Source organism: Solea senegalensis, linkage group LG5 (assembly GCF_019176455.1).
Source record: "Solea senegalensis isolate Sse05_10M linkage group LG5, IFAPA_SoseM_1, whole genome shotgun sequence".
Classification (NCBI taxonomy): domain Eukaryota; kingdom Metazoa; phylum Chordata; class Actinopteri; order Pleuronectiformes; family Soleidae; genus Solea; species Solea senegalensis.
In genome coordinates, this window is record NC_058025.1 from 738,087 (window position 1) to 763,918 (window position 25,832).

General features: G+C 42.5%; 1 protein-coding gene across 3 annotated transcripts in view; it reads left to right on the top strand.

Annotated features, from left to right (window-relative positions):
* Nucleotides 1–25,832, top strand: part of LOC122769698 (anthrax toxin receptor 2-like) — a 41,130-nt gene that overhangs the window by 1,095 nt on the left and 14,203 nt on the right. For all 3 annotated transcript variants that reach the window (XM_044026448.1, XM_044026450.1, XM_044026449.1), the window contains 11 exons: nucleotides 4,123–4,194; nucleotides 5,019–5,090; nucleotides 5,181–5,262; nucleotides 5,342–5,446; nucleotides 8,407–8,475; nucleotides 8,896–8,976; nucleotides 11,361–11,421; nucleotides 11,746–11,841; nucleotides 13,216–13,285; nucleotides 16,375–16,453; nucleotides 16,614–16,709. In XM_044026448.1, coding sequence (XP_043882383.1) covers nucleotides 4,123–4,194; nucleotides 5,019–5,090; nucleotides 5,181–5,262; nucleotides 5,342–5,446; nucleotides 8,407–8,475; nucleotides 8,896–8,976; nucleotides 11,361–11,421; nucleotides 11,746–11,841; nucleotides 13,216–13,285; nucleotides 16,375–16,453; nucleotides 16,614–16,709 — 883 coding nt within the window. The remainder of the gene's footprint in view (nucleotides 1–4,122; nucleotides 4,195–5,018; nucleotides 5,091–5,180; nucleotides 5,263–5,341; nucleotides 5,447–8,406; nucleotides 8,476–8,895; nucleotides 8,977–11,360; nucleotides 11,422–11,745; nucleotides 11,842–13,215; nucleotides 13,286–16,374; nucleotides 16,454–16,613; nucleotides 16,710–25,832) is intronic.

A 25,832-nucleotide genomic window follows, 5' to 3' on the forward strand; every position in this document is an offset into this window, starting at 1 on the left:
GGGAGAGGAGCGAGGAGGGAGACAGAGAGGGAGAGGAGAGGAAACGAGAGGAGGAGCTTGAGAGGAGGAGAGGCAGAGGAGATTAGAGGAGAGGGAGAGGAGATTAGAGGAAACAAGAGGAGAGGAAAGCGAGAGAGAGGGAGAGGGAAACAAGAGGGAGGAGACAAGAGGGGAGGAAACAAGAGGGAGAGGGAGAGGGAGAGGAAGCGAGAGAGAGGAAAGAGAGGAGAGGGAGAGGGAAAGAGGGGAGGAAACGAGAGGAGATTAGAGAAACAGAGAGAGGAGAGAGGAGGAAACAAGGGAGGAGAGGGAGAGGGAGAGAGGAAAGCGAGGAGGGAGAGGAGACAGAGGAGAGGAGAGAGGAAAAGAGGAGAGGGAGAGGAACAAGAGAGGGAAGAGGAGAGACAGAGAGGGAGAGAGATTAAGAAACAGAGAGGGAGACAGAGGAGGGGAGAGGAGAGGGAGAGGAGAGGAGAGGGAAACGAGAGGAGGAGAGGGGAGGGAGATTAGAGGAAACAAGAGGAGAGGAGGAAAGAGGGAGAGAGGAAACAAGAGGAGACAAGAGGAGAGGGAGGGAGGAGGAGGGAGGAGACAAGAGGAGAGGAACTAGAGGAGAGGGAGATGAGGGAGACAAGAGGGAGATTAGAGAGGCGGAGAGGAGGAGACAAGAGGAGAGGAGGAGAGGAAACAAGAGGAGACAAGGGAGAGGGAGAGGAAGCGAGAGGAGAGGGGAGAGGGAAAACAAAGGAGAGGAACGAGAGGAGGGGAGAGGAAACCAGGAGAGAGGAGAGGAGATTGGAAGGAAACGAGAGGAGAGAGGAGACAAGAGGGAGGAGGGTGCGAGAGGGAGGAGATTAGGAAACAGGAAACAGGAGAGGAAACATGAGGAGCATTTGGTCCATGGTGCACCAGTGTCAGCCATCTAAAGCTGCCCGTTGGTGTGTTGAAGGTTGTGGGAGGGATGGCGTGCATGCGTGGCATCAAGACTGAGAATACTTTGGAGCAGGCATGGTGGATCTGACCTCTGACCTGTGGTTGTTGAAGGGTCAGGGAGGGATGGACGTAGCATCGTAGCATCAAGACTGAGAATACTTTTGGAGCAGGCATGGTGGATCTGACCTCTGACCTGTGGTTGTTGAAGGTTGTAAGGAGGGATGACGTAGCATCGTAGCATCCAAGACTGAGAATACTTTTGGAGCAGGCATGGTGGATCTGACCTCTGACCTGTGGTTGTTGAAGGTTGTAAGGAGGGATGACGTAGCATCGTAGCATCCGAGACTGAGAATACTTTTGGAGCAGGCATGGTGGATCTGACCTCTGACCTGTGGTTCTCCCTCTCGCTTGGATCTATGCAGATTCTAATCTTGTCATTACGCGTGACAACGACCATGGAGCTGACCCACTCTGTGGGTTGGTCTACTGTGATAATGGGTCCATCCTTGACCGTCTCATCAAGTGCTACTGGTTGTCGGCATGCTGGATGGACCGCGCCCTTTGCATCTGGATCGATCTTTATGTTGTATTTGCCTGTGGTGCTTGTTAGTTCAGGAAAATCCTCTAGTCCACCTGCTGTGTGACCTTATTTCGGGTCGCACCATCCTGTAGGAGTCCAGCCGAACAGTCAGACCCAGGGCCTCGGCTGCGGTGCCGCTGAGCACGTTCTCTTGAGCAAGGTCCACAATTTCCAGCTGTGCATTTGCTTCCCGGGCCTTTGTACTTCAGGGGGAGGTCCGGAGGTCCAGAGGTCCACTGCAGCAACCGGCTTCACCTTGTGGTTTGAATAGGAGCGTCTTGTTGGAGCGCTTCAGTTCACCTGTGTGCTTTAATAACTGATAACAGTCCAGAGTCATGGTATCACACTTTGCACCTGTGTCTATTCTAAACTGTCTACGATCCACTGTTCGTCTGCTACACCATCCTCTACTGTCAGGTTTATGTCCCGCCTTTCTTCTTCAAATGCATCTTCTGGCTCCGCCCTCACTGAACTCATGCCAGGTTGCTGCTGCCCAGTGGTTTGGTTTGTGACAGTGTGAGCATACAGAGCCTTTAGCTGGACATTTTCCTTGGTTCCATGTATGTTGAGGGTGTTTCCTGTCTGTCTCTGCATGGGCTTCGTCTGTGCACTGTTTTGTGACGTTTTATTAGCACATGTGGTGGACAGTGTCTACAGTCTTGTGGCCACTGTAGACACATGTGTGATTCCTCCTCTCTAACAATTCTCATTTGCTTTTGTGACATTTCAAATTCCTGGGGAATGTCAATAGCTTTAGCCAATGTCAAATCTTCAGCTTTATCCAGCAGCCTTTCTTGGACTCGAGTTTCTTTAACTCCTGTAACTCACAGTCCATCTGTTCTCCTGGTGCGTTCACAGTCCATCTGTTCTCCTGGTGCCTTCACAGTCCATCTGTTCTCCTGGTGCCTTCACAGTCCATCTGTTCTCCTGGTGGCCTTCACAGTCCATCTCTCCTGTTCTCCTGGTGCCTTCACAGTCCATCTGTTCTCCTGGTGCGTTCACAGTCCATCTGTCTCCTGAATTGCATTCACAGTCCTGTTCTCGTGGTGCTTCACGGTCCATCTGTTCTCCTGCGCGTCACCAGTCCTGTTCTGGTGTGATTAGCGTTCACAGTCCTGTTCTCGGTGCTGCCAGTTCCTGAAGCTGCCTCACAGTCCTGTTCTCCTGGCGTTCACAGTCCCTCGGTGCTGTTCACAGTCCCTGTGGGCTGTCCATCTTCCCAGTGCGTTCACAGTCCATCTGTTCTCCTGGGTGTGTTCACAGTGTCTGTTCTCCTGGCGTCACGTCCTGTGCGTTCCGGTCCTGTTCTGTTGCGGGTGCGTTCACAGTCCTGTTCTGCGTTCACAGTCCTGCGGTGTGTTCACAGTCCATCTGTTCTCCTGGCGCGCACAGTCCTGTTCTGGTGGCGTTCACAGTCCATCTGTTCTCCTGGTGCATTCACAGTCCTGTTCTCGCGGTCCATCTCCTCCTGGCGCCACGGTCCCAGCCTGACATCACAGTCCTGTTCTCACAGTCCTGTTCTGATGCTTCACAGTGTTCCTGTTCTCCGTGCGTTCACAGTCCTGTTCTCCGTCACAGTCCTGTTCCTCTGTCCTGTTCTCACAGTCCTGTTCTCAGTACAGTCTGTTCAGGTCCATCTGTTCTCCTGGTGCACAGTCCTGTTCTAGTGGTGCTTTCACGGTCCATCTGTTCTCTCCTTTCTTCGGTCCACTGTTCTCCTGGTGCGCCGAGTCCTGTTCTCGTGGTGCGTTCACAGTCCTGTTCTCGTGGTGCGTTCACAGTGCTGACAGAGTCTGTTTATAATCATGTCCTCCCCCTCGTTCTTGGACACGTTCCATTTCTTCTGCTCCTCTGACCCATTTTCAAACTCCTCCGCCCTCGTTCTTCCCAACGACTAAATTACAGGATGATGACAAGATTATTTGTGTTTGTGTTTGTTCGTTTGTTCACTTTCAGTAAAGTTTGTTTTGTAAAACGAGGTCGTCCACAGATTTCTCACAGTTTTACAACTTTTTGTGTAAAAATCAAAACAATGTGAGCTGAGGTTCTGTGACTGCGATTAGACCGCGATGATGTCATCAGATTATGGTGTAACATTCATTATCGTGGGAATCTCCAGCACTGTGGTTTTCGACGAGGTTCATGAGTTCATTTAAGTTCTTTCTTTCTTTTTTAAAGTTTTCCAAACACTCTTTGCCAAGGAAAAATGTCCTGTGAAGTGATGCATTCACTGTCACCAGGATGTGTTAGTTTCACTTCAGCTATTTTGAAAACAGAGAGGTTTTGGTTTAGCATGAACAACTACAAGCTAAGACTTTTATTTTGCAAGTGGTTGGATGAGAGTTTTATTCTGAAAACTGTTTTAAGCATGAACAAACTGAAAGTCTTATTTTGGAAACTGCAGGGTCGCACTTTAGTGTGGACAAACAGAAAGTGAGACTTTTATTTTAAGTTTAGTTTTGGACAAAAACAAACTCTTGAGTGTCACTTGTGAACGCTCCTGTGGTGATGATGATGATGACGACGACGACGATGACGACGATGATGATGATGATGACGATGATGACGATGAAGACGATGAAGTGAACCGTGTGCTGCTCTGGTTTCAGGTCTGGAAGTGTTTCAGCCGACTGGATGGAGATTTACTCGTTTGTGAGGAACCTCACCGACCGCTTTGTCAGGTGAGTGTGACGTCATCTTCATCTTCATCACACTTAATGTTTTAATGTATTCTAAAATAAGAAAAACCATGAAGTAACAACTTTATTTATGTTCCACCTTTTTAAATAAAAGTGAATGAAATCAAAACATTAAAATTCATTAAAGATTCAAATACACAGAAGTCAAAATAATCCCTGTTTAAAACATGAATAAAAGATAAAAAAAGATGTTTATGATCTGTATTTGTAATTATGATTCATGTTCTCGAAAACAGCTGCAATTATCAATACATTATTAGTTTATTTCTAAATGAAATAATTAAAACCAGTTTCTGTGATTTTTTCAGCTTCTCAAATTGTTAAAACTCAATTATTCTGAGACGTTTGACAACGTCATCATTCACATGTCTGACAAACACATTCTTCAAACAACAAATAATGAACACATGAACGTAGTATGAAAATAAGTTGTGATCACATGAGATAAAATATTCTCATGCTGGAATAAGAACATATGAATAATTCCTTCTATGGTAATTACTTTAACACATGATTTATTTTTCATTTTCTGTAATGAAATAATGTAAAGTCAGAGGTTTACATACACTAAGATTATTATGCCTTTAAACGTGAAGACGTCATGTCTTTGGAAGACAACATTTGAGCTCCTCAGAGACACACCTGTGGATGTATTTTAAGACATAACCTGAAACACACTGTTTCTTTGTGTAGCATCATGGGAAAGTCAAAAGTTGTGTGTGTGTGTGTGTGTGTGTGTGTGTGCGCGTGTGTGTGTGTGTTATTGATGACTGACGGTTGTTGTCGTCGTCGTCGTCGTCGTTCAGTCCCAGGATGAGAGTGTCCTTCATCGTGTTCTCAGCCTCAGCTAAAGTGCTGCTGCCTCTGACAGGAAACAGGTAAGTGAGCATGAATCCTCTCAGGTTCACTCTGTCATCACATCATGTCCCATGCTTTGAACACATGAACGCTGTTGTTTTGTGTCACAGACATAAGATTGAAGAAGGTTTGGAGAATCTGCGTCAGGTGAAACCAGCAGGTGAAACCTACATGCACGAGGGGATCAAACAGGTGACTCCATCGTCGTCGTCACGGTAACACAAACATCAGTCGTAGAGGATGAGTTGATGTGAACGTGTGAAACTGTCAGGCCACAGATCAGATGAAGAAACAGACGCAGACGTCCAACAGCATCATCCTGGCTCTGACCGACGGGAAGCTGGCGGTGTACGTGCACGAGCTGACGCTGAAGGAGGTGAAGACAACACCGTCATCTTCTTCTTCTTCTTCTGACTGTCATTCACAAGACAACACCGTCATCTTCTTCTTCTTCCGTCATCTTCTTCTTCTTCTTCTGATCATTCACAAGACAACACCGTCATCTTCTTCTTCTTCTTCTGACTGTCATTCACAAGACAACACCGTCATCTTCTTCTTCTTCTGACTGTCACTCACAAGACAACACCGTCATCTTCTTCTTCTTCTGACTGTCACTCACAAGACAACACCATCTTCTTCTGACTGTCACTCACAAGACAACACCGTCATCTTCTTCTTCTTCTGACTGTCATTCACAAGACAACACCATCTCTCTTCTGACTGTCACTCACAAGACATCATCTTCTTCTTCTTCGACTGTCATTCACAAGACAACACCGTCATCTTCTTCTTCTTCGTCACTCACAAGACAACACCATCTTCTTCTGACTGTCTCACATGACAACACCGTCATCTTCTTCTTCTTCTGACTGTCACTCACAAGACAACACCATCTTCTTCTGACTGTCACTCACAAGACAACACCGTCATCTTCTTCTTCTTCTGACTGTCATTCACAAGACAACACCATCTTCTTCTTCTGGCTGACTGTCACTCACAAGACAACACCGTCATCTTGCTTCTTCTTCTGACTGTCACTCACAAGACAACACCATCTTCTTCTGACTGTCACTCATCTTCTTCTTCTGACTGTCTGACACTCACAAGACCACATCATCTTCTTCTGACTGTCATTCACAAGACAACACCGTCATCTTCTTCTTCTTCTGACTGTCACTCACAAGACAACACCATCTTTTTCTGACTGTCACTCACATGACAACACCGTCATCTTCTTCTTCTTCTGTCTGTCACTCACAAGACAACACCGTCATCTTCTTCTTCTTCTGACTGTCACTCACAAGACAACACCGTCATCTTCTTCTTCTTCTGACTGTCACTCACAAGACAACACCCTTTTTCTGACTGTGACAACACCATCTTCTTCTGACTGTCACTCACAAGACAACAATTCTTCTTCTTCTGACCGTCATCTTCTTCTTCTTCTGACTGTCACTCACAAGACAACACCATCTTCTTCTGACTGTCACTCAAAGACAACATCTTCTTCTTCTGACTGTCATTCACAAGACAACTGTCACTCACAAGACATCATCTTCTTCTTCTTCTGACTGTCATTCACAAGACAACACCATCTTCTTCTTCCCGGTCACTCACAAGACAACACCATCTTCTTCTTCGACTGTCACTCACGACAACACCCGTCCTTCTTCTTCTGACTGTCACTCACAAGACAACACCGTCATCTTCGACTGTCACTCACCAACACCGTCTTCTTCTGACTGTCATTCACAAGACAACACATCTTCTTCTTCTTCTTCTGACTGTCACTCACAAACACCATCTTTTTCTCTGACTGTCACTCACAGACAACACCGTCATCTTCTTCTTCTTCTGACTGTCACTCACAAGACAACACCGTCATCTTCTTCTTCTTCTGACTGTCATTCACAAGACAACACCGTCATCTTCTTCTTCTGACTGTCCTCACAAGACAACACGTCATCTTCTGACTGTCACTCACAAGACAACACCATCTTCTTCTGACTGTCATTCACAAGACAACACCGTCATCTTCTTCTTCTTCTGACGGTCACTCACAAGACAACACCATCTTCTTCTTTCACTCACCATGACAACACCGCTATCTCTTCTTCTTCTGACTGTCACACACAGACAACACCGTCACCTGACTGTCACTCACAAGACAACACCATCTTCTTCTGACTGTCACTCACAAGATCTTCTTCTGACTGTCATTCACAAGACAACACCATCTTCTTCTGACTGTCCTCACAAGACATCATCTTCTTCTTCTTCTGACTGTCATTCACAAGACAACACCGTCATCTTCTTCTTCTTCTGACGGTCACTCACAAGACAACACCATCTTCTTTCTGACTGTCACTCACATGACAACACCGTCATCTTCTTCTTCTGACTGTCACTCACAAGACAACACTGACTGTCACTCTTCTGACTGTCATTCACAGACAACACCGTCTGACTGTCACAAGACAACACCATCTTTTTCTGACTGTCACTCAAGACAACAATCTTCTGACCGTCACTCTCTTCTTCTGACTGTCATTCACAAGACAACACCGTCATCTTCTTCTTCTTCTTCTGACTGTCACTCACAAGACAACACCATCTTTTCTGACTGTCACTCACATGACAACACCGTCATCTTCTTCTTCTTCTGTCTGTCACTCACAAGACAACACCGTCATCTTCTTCTTCTTCTGTCTGTCACTCACAAGACAACACCGTCTTCTTCTGACTGTCATTCACAAGACAACACCGTCATCTTCTTCTTCTTCTGACTGTCACTCACAAGACAACACCATCTTTTCTGACTGTCACTCACATGACAACACGTCATCTTCTTCTTCTGACTGTCATTCACAAGACAACACCGTCATCTTCTTCTTCTTCTTCTGACTGTCACTCACAAGACAACACCATCTTTTCTGACTGTCACTCACATGACAATCAACGTCATCTTCTTCTTCTTGTGACTGTCCCTCACATGACAACACCGCTTCTTCTTCTGTCACAAGACAACACCGTCATCTTCTTCTTCTTTCTTCTGTCCTGTTCACAAGACAACACCTCATCTTCTTCTTCTTCTGACTGTCACTCACAAGACAACACCATCTTTTCTGACTGTCACTCACTCTTCTTCTTCTTCTGACTGTCCCTCACATCATCATCTTCTTCTGACTGTCCCTCACATGACAACACCGTCATCTTCTTCACCGTCATCATCTTCTTCTTCTTCTGACTGTCCCTCACATGACAACACCGTCATCATCTTCTTCTTCTTCTGACTGTCACTCACGTCTCGTCCTCCTCCTCTCAAACGTGCGTCAGGCGGACGAAGCGCGGCGATACGGCGCTCGAGTTTACTGCGTGGGAATCAAAGACTTTGACGAGCAGCAGGTGAGAAAATGTTTTGTTAAAGTGGATAAAGTCAGTTTTTATTGGGGATTATATTATATATTTATTATTATATATGGATTATTGAGATTATAAAATGATTCAAATTAGAACTTAAATTTAAATGTATTTGTATTCACGGCTGTGATGGTGCCACCCTGCAGGCGTGATGAGACACTGTTGTCACGCGAAGACATTCAAATATCTGTCATCTCATCCATCATGGCGTCCCGTCTCCATGGTAGCCATGGTAACTGGTTGTGATGTCACAAACAAATGAAATGTTTTTCAGTGTTTAGTGTTTTTTTTTGTGTAGTGTTTGCCATCTGCTCCGTCTGCTGAGGACCAGAGGAGCGGTCCTTTCATCCTCCCTACGTCCAATCGTCCCCGTCCTCACTTCTCCTCTTCTTCTCTCTTTCACAGCTGGCAGAAATCGCAGACACCAAGGACCAAGTGTTTCCTGTCAAAGACGGTTTCCACGCCCTCAAAGGCATCGTCAATTCTGTGAGTTCACTGCTCTGTCCCCGTCCCCGTCCCTGTCTCTGTTCCTGCCCCTGTCTCTGTCTCCGTCCCCATCCCTGTCTCTGTCCCCGTCCCTGTCTCCGTCTCCGCCTGTCCCTGTCCCTGTCTCTGTCTCTGTCTCTGTCTCACTCACTCACTCACTCACTCACACACACACACAGAGCCAAAGGGTGTAACTGTTTCTGTCAAGTGATGATGTAACGACAACATTACAAAACACACACACACACACACACACACACAGGAGGAAGTGGGAAATGTTGCATCAAAAAGGTTCTTTTTGGTTTATTTTAAACATTTTTCTATGTGAAGAAAAAGTGGAAGAAGAAGTTCAGGATTATTTCACTTCTATAATCCTGAAATTTCCACGAGCCTGTGAAGGCGTCACTGACCGCAGTCAGATACAGTCAGATTATCACCTTTTTAAAGTCACGCGTTTGTTTTCTATGTGTTTTTAAAGTCACGCGTTTGTTTTCTATGTGTTTTTAAAGTCACACGTTTGTTTAGATTGTTTTCTATGTGTTTAAAGTCATACGTTTGTTTTCTATGTGTTTTTAAAGTCACGTTTTGTTTCTATGTGTTTTAAAGTCAATCCGTGTTTTAAAGTGTTTGTTTCTATGTAAAGTCTAACACGTTGTTTTCTATGTGTTTTTAAAGTCGCGTTTGTTTTCTATGTGTTTTTTAAGTCACGTTTGTTTTCTATTGTGTTTTAAAGTCACTTGTTTTCTATGTGTTTTTCATGTGTTTTCTATGTTTTTTTTCATGTGTTTTAAAGTCACCGCTTGTTTTTATTTTTTAAAGTCACGTTTGTTTTCTATGTGTTTTAAAGTTACGTTTGTTGTCTATGTGTTTTAAAGTCACGTCCTGCGTTTGTTTTCTATGTGTTTTTTCGTTTTGTTTTCTGTGTTTTAAGTTGCTTGTTTCTATGTGTTTTAAAGTCACTTGGCGTTTGTTTTTCTCTGTGTTTTCGTTTTCTATGTGTTTTTTAAAGTCACTTGCTTGTTTTTCTGTGTTTTTAAGTTGCCGTTTGTTTTCCGTGTTTTTAAAGCACGTTTTTTCTTGTTTTTAAATTTCGTTTGTTTTCTATGTTTTAAATGTGTTTTTTTAGTCACGATGTTTTAAAGTCGCCGCTTGTTTTTCTGATGTGTTTTTAAAGTTGCCTTGTTTCTGTGTTTTTAAAGTCGCGTTTGTTTTCTGTTTTTGTTTGTTTCTTAAAGTTGCGTTTGTTTTCTTGTTTTAAAGTTGCCGCGTTGTTTTCACGCAAAAGTTGCGTTTGTTTTTCTCGATGTTTTAAAGTTCACGCTTGTTTTCTCGTGTTTTTAAAACGCTTGTTTTCATGCGTTTTTCAGTTGCCGTTTTTTCTGCGTTTGTTTTCTCACGCGTTTTTAAAAAAATAAGTTTTCTTTGTTTTGTTTTAAAGTTGCACGTTTGTTTTCTACGATGTTTTAAATTATGTTTTCACGTGTTTTAAAATTGTTTTCGTGTTTTTACGTGTTTTTAAAGTCGCACGTTTGTTTTCTACGTGTTTTTAAAGTTGCACGTTCTCACCTAAGTCAAAGTTTTGATACATATTACAGTTTTTAAACAATCGCAGTTTACGTTTTGTATTTTTTTTCAGCGTGTTCAGATGTTTTGAGTGTGTATTGCACCGTTAGTGACAAACAGACAGTTTGTGTACAAACACGTTGCTATGGTTACAGTTTCTGCTCAAACATTGTCTCCCATGTTTTTTAAAATGAAGACGAGGGTGATGTTGAAAATGTCGTTTCTCTGTCGGTTCTCAGCCGTTGGTCACAGATGTGAATGTGGGCGTGGCTTAAAGCCTCCTGACGCTCACACACCAAACATTTTCTCTCCGTCATGAACCGCTCTGACAAAACGACGACTTTAAAACACGTCGTTTTCTCTGTTTTTCAGTTAGGCACAGGTGTTTGGAAGGGGGAGGGGCTTGTGAGTCAGTCACTGTCTAAATTGTAAAGGTTGATTTCACAGAATTTTCTAGTTAGATGTTGAAGCAGCCAAAGCTCCTCCTCCCCCTCCTCCTCTTCCTCCTGTCTTAGTGACATTTGCATATTTGTGGTTTGTGGATGCTCGCTGACACGGCGCTCTGTGACAGCGCTGCTCTGCTCAGGCCTCTTTATATGTTAATGCAGATCCCGCAGGTTTGTAACGTAGTCGTGCATAATGTGTCCGCTGTGGCTGACACAGCTGCTGTTTGTGCTGCCATCAGCGCTCAGTCTGTCACGTGATCTGCTGTTTTCTAAACCTGACAGACATGATAACCATCTCTCTGTTTATTTATGTATTCTGCTGCTGCTGCTGAGACAGATAATCTGTGTGTGTGTGTGTGTGTGTGTCTCCTGCAGATATTAAAGCGCTCGTGTACAGAGATTCTGACTGTGGAACCGTCCACTGTCTGTGTGAACGGTGAGTTCAGAACCTGTGTGTGTGTGTGTGTGTGTGTGTGTGTGTGTGTGTGTCTTTTCTCACTCCAGTGGAATCTTTGGCTCCTCCTCCTCCTTCTTCTTCAGGAATGTTAATATTTTCCTTCATGTTTTAAAAAGCTACTAAAGTCAAAGTAGACACAGTTGGTAATGAACCAAAATCCGTTCATTAGTTGTTCATTCATTGAGCTATATTATACAATATATACAGTATACTGTATGTATATATGTATATGTATATGTATATATATATATATATATATATATATATTTATTTATTTTTAAAATGTGTGTTACATTTGCTCAGAAACCTTCGACATCGTCCTCAGAGGAAACGGATTCACTCAGGGACGGAGCAGTGAAGGAGTGATGTGTAGTTTCATCATCGACCAACAGACCATCAGTGAGTCTCACACACACACACACACACACACACACACACACACAGGGGTCCCTGTTTGAAAACGACATGCCCAAACCAAATACAATCTATCTCTGTGAATGATCTTGGTCTCAAAATAAAGATAAGACTTGTGAGATAAGTTTCACTGTAGATGCCACTGTGCCAGAGTAAATGCACATGGGACCCACCATCAATCAAGGATTTTTTCCTATTGCATTTTAAACTAAATATCACCTTTAAAAATGTGCACTAGGAGCTTAAAACTCATGGAAGTCATGTGACAACATGTGGACATTAGCTGTGCCATTTAAGATTACTATGGGTACAAAGGGATTGAACCCATTTCATTTTATTTACATATCACTATTGGTCTCATAAAAACTTGTTTTCAATTAAAAACAATTGTTCAAAAATCAATATTATATTATAATAATATTTATAATATTTCGGGCATTTTTCTCTGGAGCGTCAGAAACAATGTTCAGGACCATAGCTCCAGCAATCTGGGTGATTGACAGCTCGTTTTAATCCTCTAAGCCAATAGAATCAGGCTCCGCTCTCTGAATGCACCACTTAGCACGTCTCTGACTCTGTGGAGTCTCTGCTGACTCTGTGGAGTATCTGCTGAGTCAGTGGAGTCTCTGCTGAGTCAGTGGAGTCTCTGCTGACTCTGTGGAGTATCTGCTGAGTCAGTGGAGTCTCTGCTGAGTCAGTGGAGTCTCTGCTGAATCAGTGGTGTCTCTTCTGAGTCAGTGGAGTCTCTGCTGAGTCAGTGGAGTCTCTGCTGACTCTGCCTCTGCTGAGTCAGTGGGTCTCTGAGTCAGTGGAGTCTCTGCTGAATCAGTGTCTCTGCTGAGTCAGTGGTCTCTGCTGAGTCAGTGGAGTCTCTGCTGAGTCAGTGGAGTATCTGCTGACTCTGTGGAATCTCTGCTGAGTCAGTGGAGTCTCTGCTGAGTCAGTGGAGTCTCTGCTGAGTCAGTGGGTATCTGCTGACTCTGTGGAGTCTGCTGAATCAGTGGGTCTCTGCTGAGACAGTGGGTCTCTGCTGAATCAGTGGAATCTCTGCTGAGTCAGTGGAGTCTCTGCTGAGTCATTGGAGTATCTGCTGACTCTGTGGAATCTCTGCTGACTCTGTGGAGTCTCTGCTGAATCAGTGGTGTCTCTGCTGTCGAGCACATGCTGCTTTACAATGTTTACAGCTGGCGCTCGTCTGTGTTTGGTGAACATAAGAATGTTTTTCTGAGCTTTCTGTGGGTGTGCTGCATGTCAGTGGTGATCAAAGGTAAACATGTAAACATGTAAACATGTAAACATGTCACCTGAGTGAGTCTGCACCAGTGTCAGTGTTTTAATAAATGATGTTGTTGTTTACAGATAATAAACCCAGTGTGGTTCGCAGTGATTATCTGCTGTGTCCTGCTCCAAGACTGTATGAGGAGGGACAGTGAGTACACACACACACACTGCGCTGCGCACGCACACACTCTCACACACACACACACACACACGCACGCACGCACACACACACGCAAAACGTTTGGTAAATTATAAAAATACTGAAATTAAAACAAAGTTGAGATTTGCGTGTTTTGATCAAATGATATAAAATATTTATCATGTCATTCACAGAAAATAAAACATAAATAATAAAAACATTAATGTAAAATAACCTTTTAAAGTTTTTGAAAATCACTGTAAACGGACCTGGGTCCTTGAAAGTCCTTGAAAATGCTTGAAAGTGCTTCTGTGCTGAAACAAGTGTAGTTGATATTGAGGTGACGACGCCTCCTGCTGGTCACGCCCTGCGCGGGTTGATGTTCGTAAAGGAGGACGACGCAGGACAGACGTGGAGACGACGTGAGGATCTGTGTCACATGATGTCCTGGAATCACTTCAACGTCTCTTTGTTTATTTATTTTTAATCCCAGACTTCAAACAGAAAAAACAACAGATTTAATCCCGTCAGAAATGTCAGATTATCATGGACAGGTGTTTCAGCTCTGGAGCAGATTATGTTTCATATGATGATGAGTTCACGTCAGATTATCAGATTATCTGTCACTTTAAATCTGAGTGGAAATGTTTACCTGTGAACTCTCATCTTTATTATCATTTCAAATTATATTAAATAAACGTCTCTTTGTTTCCTGTTCACTGGGGATTTTTCCTCGCGTGTCAGAGGTCAGAGTGGAAGCCGCCGCCCAGTGTGTACTGTGTTCCGCGTTCCTGTGTTCCCGCATTCATATGTTCCTGAGTTCCTGCGTTCCCGTGTTCTCATGTTCATGTGTTTCTCTGTTCTCGTGTTTCTGTGTTCCCATGTTTCCGTGTTCCTGTGTTCCCATGTTCCTGTTTTCCTGTGTTTCTACGTTCCTGTGCTCCCGTGTTCCTACGTTCTCGTGTTCCTGTGTTCCTTTCCCCATTCCTGTGTTCCCTTCCTCACGTTCCTATGTTCCGTTCCACGTGTTCCTACAGGTTCCCCTGCGTTCCCAGCGTTCCGTGTTCCTGTGTTTCTGTGTTCCCACGCGTCCGATGTTCCGATGTTCCCCGTTCCCGTGTTCCTGAGTTCCGTGTTCCTCGTTCAGTGTTCCCATGTTCCTGTGTCCCTGTGTTTCTGTGTTCCTGTGTTTCCTACGTTCCGCAGGCCGCTCCGTCTGTTCCTCGTTCGTGTTCCGTGTTCCTGCGTTCCTCGCGTTCCGTGTTCGTGTTCCCGCGTTCCTGTGTTCCGTGTCCGTGTTCCCGATGTTCCGTGTTCCTGCGTTCCCTGCGTTCCCTGCGTTCCTGTTCCCGTGTTCCTGCGTTCCCGTTCCGTATTCCACCACCAAAGTTCCCTCGTTCCCGTGTTCCTGCAATGTTCCCGTGTTCCCGTGTTCCCTGCGTTCCTGCGTTCCAGCGTTCCCATGTTCCGTGTTCCCTGCGTTCCCGTGTTCCTATGTTCCCCGCGTTCCCGGTGTTCCTGAGTTCCTCGTTCCCGTGTTCCTGTGTTTCTGTGTTCCCGTGTTCCTGAGTTCCTGCGTTCCCGTGTTCCTGTGTTTCTGTGTTCCCATGTTCCCGTGTTCCCGTGTTCCCGTGTCCCTGTGTTTCTGTGTTCCCGCTTGAATAATTTACGCCGCTCCGAGGATGCAACCATCTGTGAGGAAAGACTTCCGTGTCCGTCCATCTGTCTCGTCCTGCTCCATCACTGTTAACATTCACTCATTCACTCATCCGCAGAAGAATCACTGTTTCAGCGTACGCTTCCTCTTCTTCTCCTGGGACCGCCTCCTCGGCACTTCCTGTTGTGACCTCACACATGTGACATTCTGAGGAACATGTTCCAGATGCTGTGTGGGCGTGTCCACCAGACTCCAGGACTCTGGTGGACATCATCTGTGCTGACAGATGCGACATCAGGCCTCAAACACTGGCATCTGCTCAAGCCCTCCCCCAGACCCCGCCTCCTCCCCTCCCCGGGCCCCGCCTCCTCCCCTGCAGAGCGGTGCCCGTGGAGGTTAAGTTTCTGCGCTGGTGTTTGAGGACAGAGACGTCCACACCTGTGATGCAGAGCAGGTACAGACTGAGTCTTTCTCAGTGTCTGTCCACCTGTCTGTCTCAGTGTCTGTCCACCTGTCTGTCTCTGGTGGAAACGTCACAGACATGAATCACAAACACTTTCATGTGTTCTTAAGTTATTTATCGTGGTTAATAAACGACTTTAAACGTTCAGTTTGTGATGAAATTAATCAAATGATGTTTTTAATGACATCACAGCTGTTTCCTGTTCCTCTGCCTTTCAAAATAAAGTAAAAACTCACTTCAAACATTAATGTGTTCTGAAGAACGCACACACACACACACGCGAGAGTGTGTGTGTGTGTGTGTGCGTGTGTGCGCTCACATATGCTCAGCAGTGAATTATTCATTGTCGTCACTTGTGTCGTCTTGAAGTGATGTCTTGAACTTTTAAAATCCATTACGGTCTCCGTGGTGACCGCGTGCAGCTGTGGACCTTCATCAGAACTCAGTGTCACAGTCGGACTCTAATGAGCACTGGGACCAGGTCTGGTTCTGAGCTGGTGAACACATGAAGCACTCAGCAGCTCATCACTGTCTCTGTCAGTGACTGAGTGAAAGTTGTTCCTTTAAATGATTGATTTACATTCCTTTCTGAATGTGTTTGAATCAAAGAAACTTTATTTAAAACATCTTTGTTCTTGTCATAGAAAGTTTTTATGATTTCATAAAATTATTTTAAAAGTTCATGAGAATTCAAATCAATGTGTGAGAATAAAAACAACAACAAAGGAACAAGAACGACTTCATCTGGTTCTGGTTCTGGTTCTGTTTCAGTTGTGGACAGAGGATGTGTTTGCTTATCTGTTGTGAACCACAGGAGAATCAGAGCCAACGGTGACGCCTCAGGCTCAAAATACACACACACACAGAAAAATCTCTAAATGTTTTAAAGTAAAAATGTGCTAAATAAAGTAATTGATATTTTTTATTTTAAATAAAAAGGTGATTGATTGATTGATTGATTGATTGATCATGTCTTAGATCCATGGACGTTCTCATCAGCCTCAACAATGGGAAAACGTTTATCTCCTCTGCCTTCACCATCTCTGCATCCACCTGTGTGAGTTCACCTCTCATACTCTCTATTGATCAGTGTATTGATCAGTGTGTCGATCAGTATATTGATGAGTGTGTCAATCAGTGTATTGATGAGTGTGTCAATCAGTGTATTGATCAGTGTGTCGATCAGTGTATTGATGAGTGTGTTGTGTGTTCTTCAGTCTGATGGTCTGGTCATTGCCATCGTCTTCCTGGTTCTGCTCCTCCTCCTCGCTCTCGCGCTCATGTGGTGGTTCTGGCCTCTGTGCTGCACACTGGTGAGTGATGATGACGATGATGATGACGATGATGATGATGGTAGAGACTGTGACAGCATTAAAGACCAGGACGACTTTTATTTTCTTAAACGTACATAAACATAAATATGATCATAATTAAAAAAGGACTTGATGTCTGCATAGTGACAGAGCTCCTGATTGAGCCAGAGTAATAATAATAATAACAGTAATAATAATAATAGTAGTAACAACAACAATAATAATAATAATAATAATAAGAGTAACAACAATAATAATAATAATAGTAACAACAATAATAATAATAAGAGTAACAACAACAATAATAATAATAGTAACAACAACAATAATAATAATAATAAAAGTAATGATAATAATAATAATAAGAGTAACAATAATAATAATAATAGTAACAACAACAATAATAATAATAATAATAACAGTAATAATAATAATAGTAACAACAACAATAATAATAATAATAATAAGAGTAACAACAACAATAATAATAATAATAGTAACAACAACAATAATATTAATATTAATAATAATAATAAAATTAACAACAATAATAATAATAATAATAAATAAGGTAGCAACGAATAATAATAATAATAGTAACAGCAAATATTAATAATAAGGTAACAACAACATGTATAATAAGTAACAACATAATAATAATAATAATAAAAGTAATAGTATAATAATAATAAAAGTAACAATAATAAATAACTAATAGTAACAGCAACAATAATAATAATAATAATAGTAACAACAACAATAATAATAATAATAGTAACAACAACAATAATAATAATAGTAATGATAATAATAATAATAAGAGTAACAACAATAATAATAATAATAATAAGAGTAACAACAATAATAATAATAAAGTAACAACAATAATAATAATAAGGTAACAACAACAATAATAATAATAGTAACAACAAACAATAATAATAATATTAAAGTAATGATAATAGCTAATGGCCAGGAGTATTAGTAATAATAATAGTAACAGCTAACCCAGTAATGTGTAATGTAACAGTAATAATAATAATAGTAACAACAACAATAATAATAATAATAATAAGAGTAACAACAACAATAATAATAATAATAGTAACAACAACAATAATAATAATAGTAATGATAATAATAATAATAAGAGTAACAACAATAATAATAATAATAGTAACAACAATAATAAGAGTAACAACAACAATAATAATAATAGTGACAATAATAATAGTAATAATAATGATAGTAACAACAATAATAATAATAATAGTAACAATAATAATAGTAATAATAATAATAATAGTAACAATAATAATAATAATTGTAACAATAATAATAGTAATATAGTAATAGTAATAATAATAATAGTAACAATAATAATAGTAATAATAATAATAATAGTAATAATATTAGTAACAATAATAATAGTAATAATAATACTAGTAGTAGTAGAAATAATAATAATAATGAATCATAATAATAATAATGAATGATCATAATGATATTAATAGTAATAATAGATTTTATTTGTATTGCACTTCAAACATTCAAACAACAAATCTCCAAGAGTGATTAGAGAAATTCCCGCGTACAAACCATAGAAATCCATAGAACCATAGAAGACGGAATAAAATCCTGAACTCCACTTTGAGCAATAAACGTCCTCTGAAGACAGGACAGCAACATTAGCGGCCAACACGCTTAAGCTAGCAAATAACGCGGTGCAGTGCGGAGAAATGGCCCACATGATTCTAATTCTGCGACAACTAAGAGGCTTACGCCAAGAAAATAAAAAACAATTGGAGACAAAAGCAGAAATTGGGAAGGTGAAGACCAGACTGGACGATACAAAATACAGAGGAAGTCATCGCGGCTATGCTAAAGCTACTGGATCTGGAAAGTTGCTCCAGACGTGAGAACATAAGGATTTATGGGGTGCCGGAGGGTTCCGAGAGAGAATCAACAACGATGGTCTCATTTGTGGAAAATTTCCTCCGTGAGGGTCTGGAACTAACTGAAGACACGTCCGAGCTGCAGACTGAAAGGACTCACCGGCCGGTGGGACCGCATCCGCCACGCTCCATCATAATTAGGTTTTTAACTTTTAAAACCAAAGAGACATTACTCATCAAATCATGGCAGAAGGAGGGCTTCACCTGGCAAGAAAACCACATAAACCTGGATCACCACTATCCACCTCTAATACTTACAAAACGGAGAGAATATACAGAGATCCACAAATTGTTGAAGGAAAACAAAGTTCAGTTCCAGAACCTCTTCCCTGCCAGGCTGCACGTGAGACACGACGACCGAACCAGAACCTACAATACTGTAGAGGAGGCATCAGAGGACCTGCTGAGAAGAGGCTACACCGTGACAACCACCAGACCCCCAGAGACGTTCAGCGGCGTCCTGGAAGAGGATGGACAGACGAGCGGTGAAGGTCACAACCGGGATTCTAGCTACGAGGAGAAGCTTCGAGCCTTCAGGAGACCATCACCGGCCCCCTCCGGGTCCTGAAGGATTTAACCCACAGCTCGAGGACAGCGGAGTCAATTGTTCTATGGCTGGAATTAGTGGAGATCCACTATCGAATAGACTGGTTGGTTCTGGGCCTTTGGATTTTTTGTTTTTCGTTTTCTCGCCTCTTTTTTTTTCCTGTATGCGACTGTCGCAGGTCACGACCTCTTCAGCAGGGTCAGGTTGACAGAACCTTGTATATGGAGTCACGCGGACAAATTGTGTTCAGTTGGATGTTTGGGGCAGCCCGTGGCCAAGTGGAAAGGGAACACATGACATATGTTAGTTGTTGGTTCCCTGCCGGTTCTTGCGGGGAGGGGGAAGTACACCAGGTTTTTGAGTGGGTATGATCGTTTAATATGAATGGACTCAATCCAGTTAAGAGAGGTTCGATCTTATCAAAATTAGAGAAAGTTAACATTCAAGTGGCTTTTTTTTACAGGCGTCACACCTCACTGACTCTGAATGAATCAGGATTTAAACATGTGAAGCGGAGAGGAGAGGCCACTCTGATATCCAGTGCCGTAAACTAGCAACACATATCAGAAGCTAAAGATAACAAAGGCAGATCTGTTATGTTACAGGTCAAATAGAAGGAATAGTGATAAGTCTCCTTAACGTGTTCCTTTGAAAACATATAGTTGATCTAATGACATCAAAAAGAGATTTTAACATCCCATTAAATCTGAAAGTTGACTCATCAAATGGGAAATCGGAAATGCAAACGCCAATAGCAGAAGATTAAACACTGGGATTGTGGACTGTTCACATTACTCGCACCCTCACCATGTCTACTTTTTCAGGCTTAAAGGAGATCTTTTTAGGGTGGATACGTGTGAAATAAGAGCCAGTACTATTTCAGATCATGGTCCCGTTTATGTCACTCCATCTGAATAATAAGAAGAAGAAGTCCACTCTCTGGAGACTGAACTCAAACATTCTGAAGAACCCAATTATTAAAGATAAGTTGAAAGGTGAAATTCAGTTGTATTTGGAGAATAACGATAATGGAGAAGTGACTCCACCTCTCCTCTGGGATGCATTAAAAGTGGTGATTAGGGGTAAAATAATAGCCATCGGCTCATATGAGAAGAAAATGAGGGAACAAAAACTCAAAGAATTAGAAGAGGACTTGATACGACAAATGTAAGATTATGAAACTGAAAAAGGAAATAGATGTAATAAAAAGCTTCTTTTTACAAAGCAACAATACTATGAGGTGGGTCATATAGGTTAAGGAAACAACATAGAACTATACATAAAATAAAAAACTCAGCAGCAAATGAAAAAGAAAATCAAGCAGTGCTTCTGAAAATACTATAAAACATTATATTCCCAACGACAACCGGATTGATGCTCCGATAAATCTCCCAAAGATCACTGATGATCCAAATCTAAAATAACAAAAGAAGAAATTCAATTAGCAATCAGGAGAATGAACAGGGGGAAGTCTCCAGGGACAGATGCTTTTCCCACTGAATGGTAGAAAACATGCAAAATCAACTCCTTCCAACATTATTAAAAACGTTGGAAAACAAAAACATCATGGAAGGAGGCAATGATTTCAGTCATTACATTACATTACATGTCATTTAGCAGATGCTTTTATCCAAAGCGACGTACAAAAGTGCATTTAAACATTTAGGTACAAATAAGAGCTAGAAGTAAGTAAGAGCTTCAAGTAGATCAAACTATGAAGTGCTAGTCATAAGTGCGATGTACAAGTTTTTTTTTTGTCGTCTTAGTCGAGGTAGAGTCGGAAGAAATGTGTTTTTAGTCGGTGGCGGAAGATGTGGAGGCTTTCAGCTGTCCGGATGTTGATGGGGAGCTCGTTCCACCATTTGGGAGCGAGGACAGTGAACAGTCTGGAGTTCTGCGAGTGCCTCTGCGATCCTCTCAGTGAGGGGGCAGCGAGCCGGTTTGCCGATGCAGAGCGGAGTGGGCGGGCTGGGGTGTAGGTTTTGATCATGTCCTGGATGTAGGCTGGACCGGATCCGTTTGTAGCATGGAACGCAAGCACTAGAGTCTTGAAGCGGATGCGAGCAGCTACAGGAAGCCAGTGGAGGAGCGGTGTAGTGTGGGAGAACTTTGGTAAGTTGAAGACCAGTCGAGCTGCTGCATTCTGGATGAGTTGCAGAGGTCGTATGGCACATGCAGGAAGACCAGCCAGGAGGGAGGTGCAGTAATCCAAGCGTGAGATGACAATTTCCTCCATTTCCTCCATTTTCTTTCTGCTGCCCGTATCGTGGCTCTCTCAGCACGCACTGAGTCCGACAACCACGGGGCTGGGGAGGACTTACGAACCCGCCGGGAAGTAAGAGGACAGAGAGAGTCAAGAGAGGAGGACAGAGTAGAGAGGAAGGTGTCTGTGGCAGAGTTGGGATGCATGAGGGAGAAGGAGTCAGCTGAAGGAAGTGCTGATAGAACAGTTGAGGAGAGAGAGGAGGGAGAGAGAGAGCGAATGTTGCGACGGACAAGTGCAATATCTGATGAGATGAGATCATCAGATTGGGAGAGTGGGAGAGAGTAGGAAATGAAGAAATGATCAGAGACATGAAGTGGGGTTACCTTGAGGTCGGAGGTGGAGCAGTTTCTGGTGAAGATGAGGTCAAGGTGGTTGCCAGCTCTGTGTGTTGGTGGAGAAGGAGCAAGTGAGAGAGAAAGAGATGAAAGAAGAAGAAGTAGATCAGATGACTTCTCTGACTGGATGTTGAAGTCACCAAGAAGAACAAGTGGTGGACCATTTTCAGGGATGTTTGAGAGGAGGACATCTAGTTCCTCCAAGAAGTGTCCCAATGGGCCTGGTGGACGGTAGATGACAACAATGATTAGCTTGACTGGGTGAGTTATAGTTACAGCATGAAATTCAAACGACTGTGAAGAGAAGTGTGGCAGTGGGAAAAGAGTGAAAGTCCAGTTGGGGTTGATAAGCAGACCTGTCCCGCCACCTCTTCCAGTGGATCTGGGTGTGTGGGAGAAGGAGTGGGCAGAGGAGAGAGCCGCAGGGGTGGCTGAGTTGGAGGGTGTTATCCAAGTCTCTGTGAGAGCAAGGAAGTCCAGACATTGCTCAGTAGCAAAGCCAGAGATGAACTCAGTCTTGCGGGTAGCTGACTGGCAGTTCCACAGGCCCCCTGCAACAAGGTGTTGGATGTGTGTGGAGCGGGTGGGATAGATAAGTGAGGAAAGGTTACGGTGGTGCTGTGAATGATTGTGAGGTTTGTAATATCTATGAGAAGAGACATGAACAGGAATGGAAAAAACGCACATATGTGAAAAGTAGAAAAACACTTGTAGGTACAGGTACTTAGCCTCATTAGCCTCCTTGTTAGACTCCGGTTTAGACTCCTTTGTCTTTGTCTTCCTGAGTCTTGACTCCGGTTTAGACTCCTTTGTCTTTGTCTTCCTGAGTCTTCGTCTGAGGAGTCATACCTGAGAAATGTGGGAATTATCGTCCTGTAAGTCTTCTGAATAATGATTAGAAACTATTCACATCCATATTGTCTAAAAGACGGGAACTCATATTACCAGTATTAATACATGAGGACCAGACTGGCTTTGACCCAAGACAACGTCAGACTGGAGTTTACATGCAGAGAAAGCATTCGATTCAGTGAGGTGGTCATTTTTATATAAAGTACTTTAAAAGTGTGGCTTTCATACAACTATAACTGACACATTTACAGCACTATACAACAAACCAACAGCTAGAATTCAAATCAGTGGAGATCTAACCCGTTCATTCATTCATTCTGGAAAGAGGAACGAGACATGGGTGTCCTCTTTGCCGTGTTTATAAAACCCGTGGATCAGGCAGAGATCAGATATAAAGGGGGTAACAATGACTTCAGGGGGGCAAAATCATTTGACCATTTTGGGGTCTCACTACCTCAAAACGTCTCGAGATTGTATGATATCAATTACAGCCCATTAAATTCCAAAATAAAGTCTGATCCATAGATGGAATGTTATTCCCCTTTTCAGTTGAAGCTCCCAGATGAATATTCTTCCACGCATGCTGTACCTTTTTCAGTGTTTGCCAGTCGAAATACCATCTAAGCACTTCTTAGAATGGGATAAAATGATAGTGAGGTATTTATGGCAAGGGAAAAAGGCCAGAATTCAACAATGAGGTGGTTGGTGTAACTACCTATTACTCATTTGTCCACAAAGGGACATTTCAGAGTTTTGAAGACCTACAGAAGGATCATGGACAAGTGAGAGGCTATTTTAACAAAAATCTGTTAAGAGCTGTTAGGAAAAGGTGAGTCAGGGCTGATGGAGGTATTTTTATCATCAGGCAACAACATGATCTCCAAGTTCTATAATGCCATACAACTATCTAAACAAGAGAATACACAATAAAGAACAGAAAAGAAGGAAAGGTAATGATCACACAGGAGAGCTGGGAGAAAACAACAATGATTCTCGACCGGCTCAAACCTTTCACCTCTTCAGAAAAGACATCAGGGCAACGGGGACGCTTGTTGGAGACTTTGTGGGTGGAATGGAGCCAAACCACGTTCATATGGCAATAAGACCTCACTGGGATCATCTTTCACAAACATATGAAACATGTGTTTAATGTAAACATTCCGTTTCAATGTGAAACTGTGAAACATTTGGGCAAGGAGACAAAATACTGCTGACTCTACTGAACCACCCACCATTGATGAATGGATTGGAATTGTCTATGGATTCATGTTATGGATTATGGATTATGGATTCATGTTCTCCCTCAATGTGGTCCAAATGGACTGAGTATGTGATGTGATTTCCTTTGACTGAACTCGTGCCCTCTTTCTTATGTGATGTCTTGTTTGCGCTCGTTCTGTTATTGTTCTCCACTAGATCAGAAGTGGTCTGTGGACAAATCCATCCTTTCCTATGACCTTGAATGACTAAGGTTGTATTTATTGTATGAGATGTAAATCTGCCTTTCTAAATAAAAAGATCATTTAAAAAAAACAAAAAAAAAACAGCCTGGTGTCAAACCAGGGTCTGAACTGTCTAACTGTTGACCCTCCACTGAGCCACCGTGTGGCGCCCTCAGTGTTTGTCCTCATTCTAACATCAACACTTTATTTTCATAAGACGTGTTACATGACGTGCAGTAAGAATTATAATCATCATAATATATCATATATATATATATATATGTATATATATCATAATATAATGCTAATAATGATCATTATTAATGATCATTATAATCATATAATGATAACCATCATCATCATCATCATCATCTCCTGTGGTAATATTCAGTCGTTGATCTGTTGCTAACAAACTTCCTGTTTCATATGAAGGAAGGTTTTTTTATTTAAATGTAGACATGTTTGAGGAAGTGGTTTCAGTGCACGACGCGTTCAGGGAAACTCTGTAAAAACCAGCTTCAACCACAAACCAGCAGTTTACTTTCAGTGTGTTTGTGGATGTACACACACACACACTCACAGGATGAACCTCAAGCAGGAAGTCAGAGAGAGACTACTTCCTGTGGATGAGAAGAGACAAATAAACATGACAGAGATGAGGAGGAGGAGGAGTGTGAGTGCTGGACTCACCTGACACACACACACTTACTTTAATCTCTTTTAAATCCTGCTGCAGATTAAAATACGTACATTATTTTCTATAATCTTGTCAAACAGACTGTTTTCGTCTTTAGTGACAAACGTAAGCGTCCTTGTTTTTCTGAGAGGATTTCAGTCTCATTAAAGGAACATTACACGTATTTCAGGTTGTTTTTGAAGAGTTAATGAAAGCTGCGTCAGTTTAAGTTTCTACGATTTCTACGTCACATGATCACGTCTTTATCTCACTGTGAGACAGACGTCTGTTAACCACTCACACACACACACACAACACACACACACACACACACAGCTGCTCCTCTGCTGCCTCGTGTGGTCACTTTGTGCCACTGAGGTCAATCTGAACTTTGGATTTCAAATGTGACATGTTTTTGTTTTCATTAAATCACAGATTTAAATCTCAGTTTATTTCCTGATGTTCAGTGAAGACTTCACCTCGTGTCTCAACCATTCACACACACACACACACACACACACACACACACACACACACAGAGGAGGTGGGGTGTGCAGATGGTGCACCCCGGCCCTTTTCTACTCACATCTGATAAACCCCCCCTCATCACCTGGCTTTGTGGACCTGCAGGGAGCTGGTCCAGAATGAGATGGAAGCATATTTTGGAAAACCAACAAAGGCATTAAAATGTAAACCCCCTGCAGCATGTCTGGACCACGACGTGTTTGTCTTGGTGGAGGGAGCTGCTGTTGCTTCCATCCAGGGACACAGCACAAGAGGAGGGCCATGTGTGGCTTGTTAATATTTAAACCCTCAGTCTGCCAGCTTCACACACACACACACACACACACACACATGGCCTGGTGCCAGCACAGAGGTCAAACAAGCTGTGGAACCATCATTTTTTCTTTGTTTATCATTTGTTTGGAGAGTAAACTCTGAGAGGCGGAGCTTCCTGAGTTTGAGATATCTATCTATTAAAATGAAGAGCTCTTCATTTAAATAGATAGATATAATAGATAGATAGATATAGTAGATAGATAGATATAA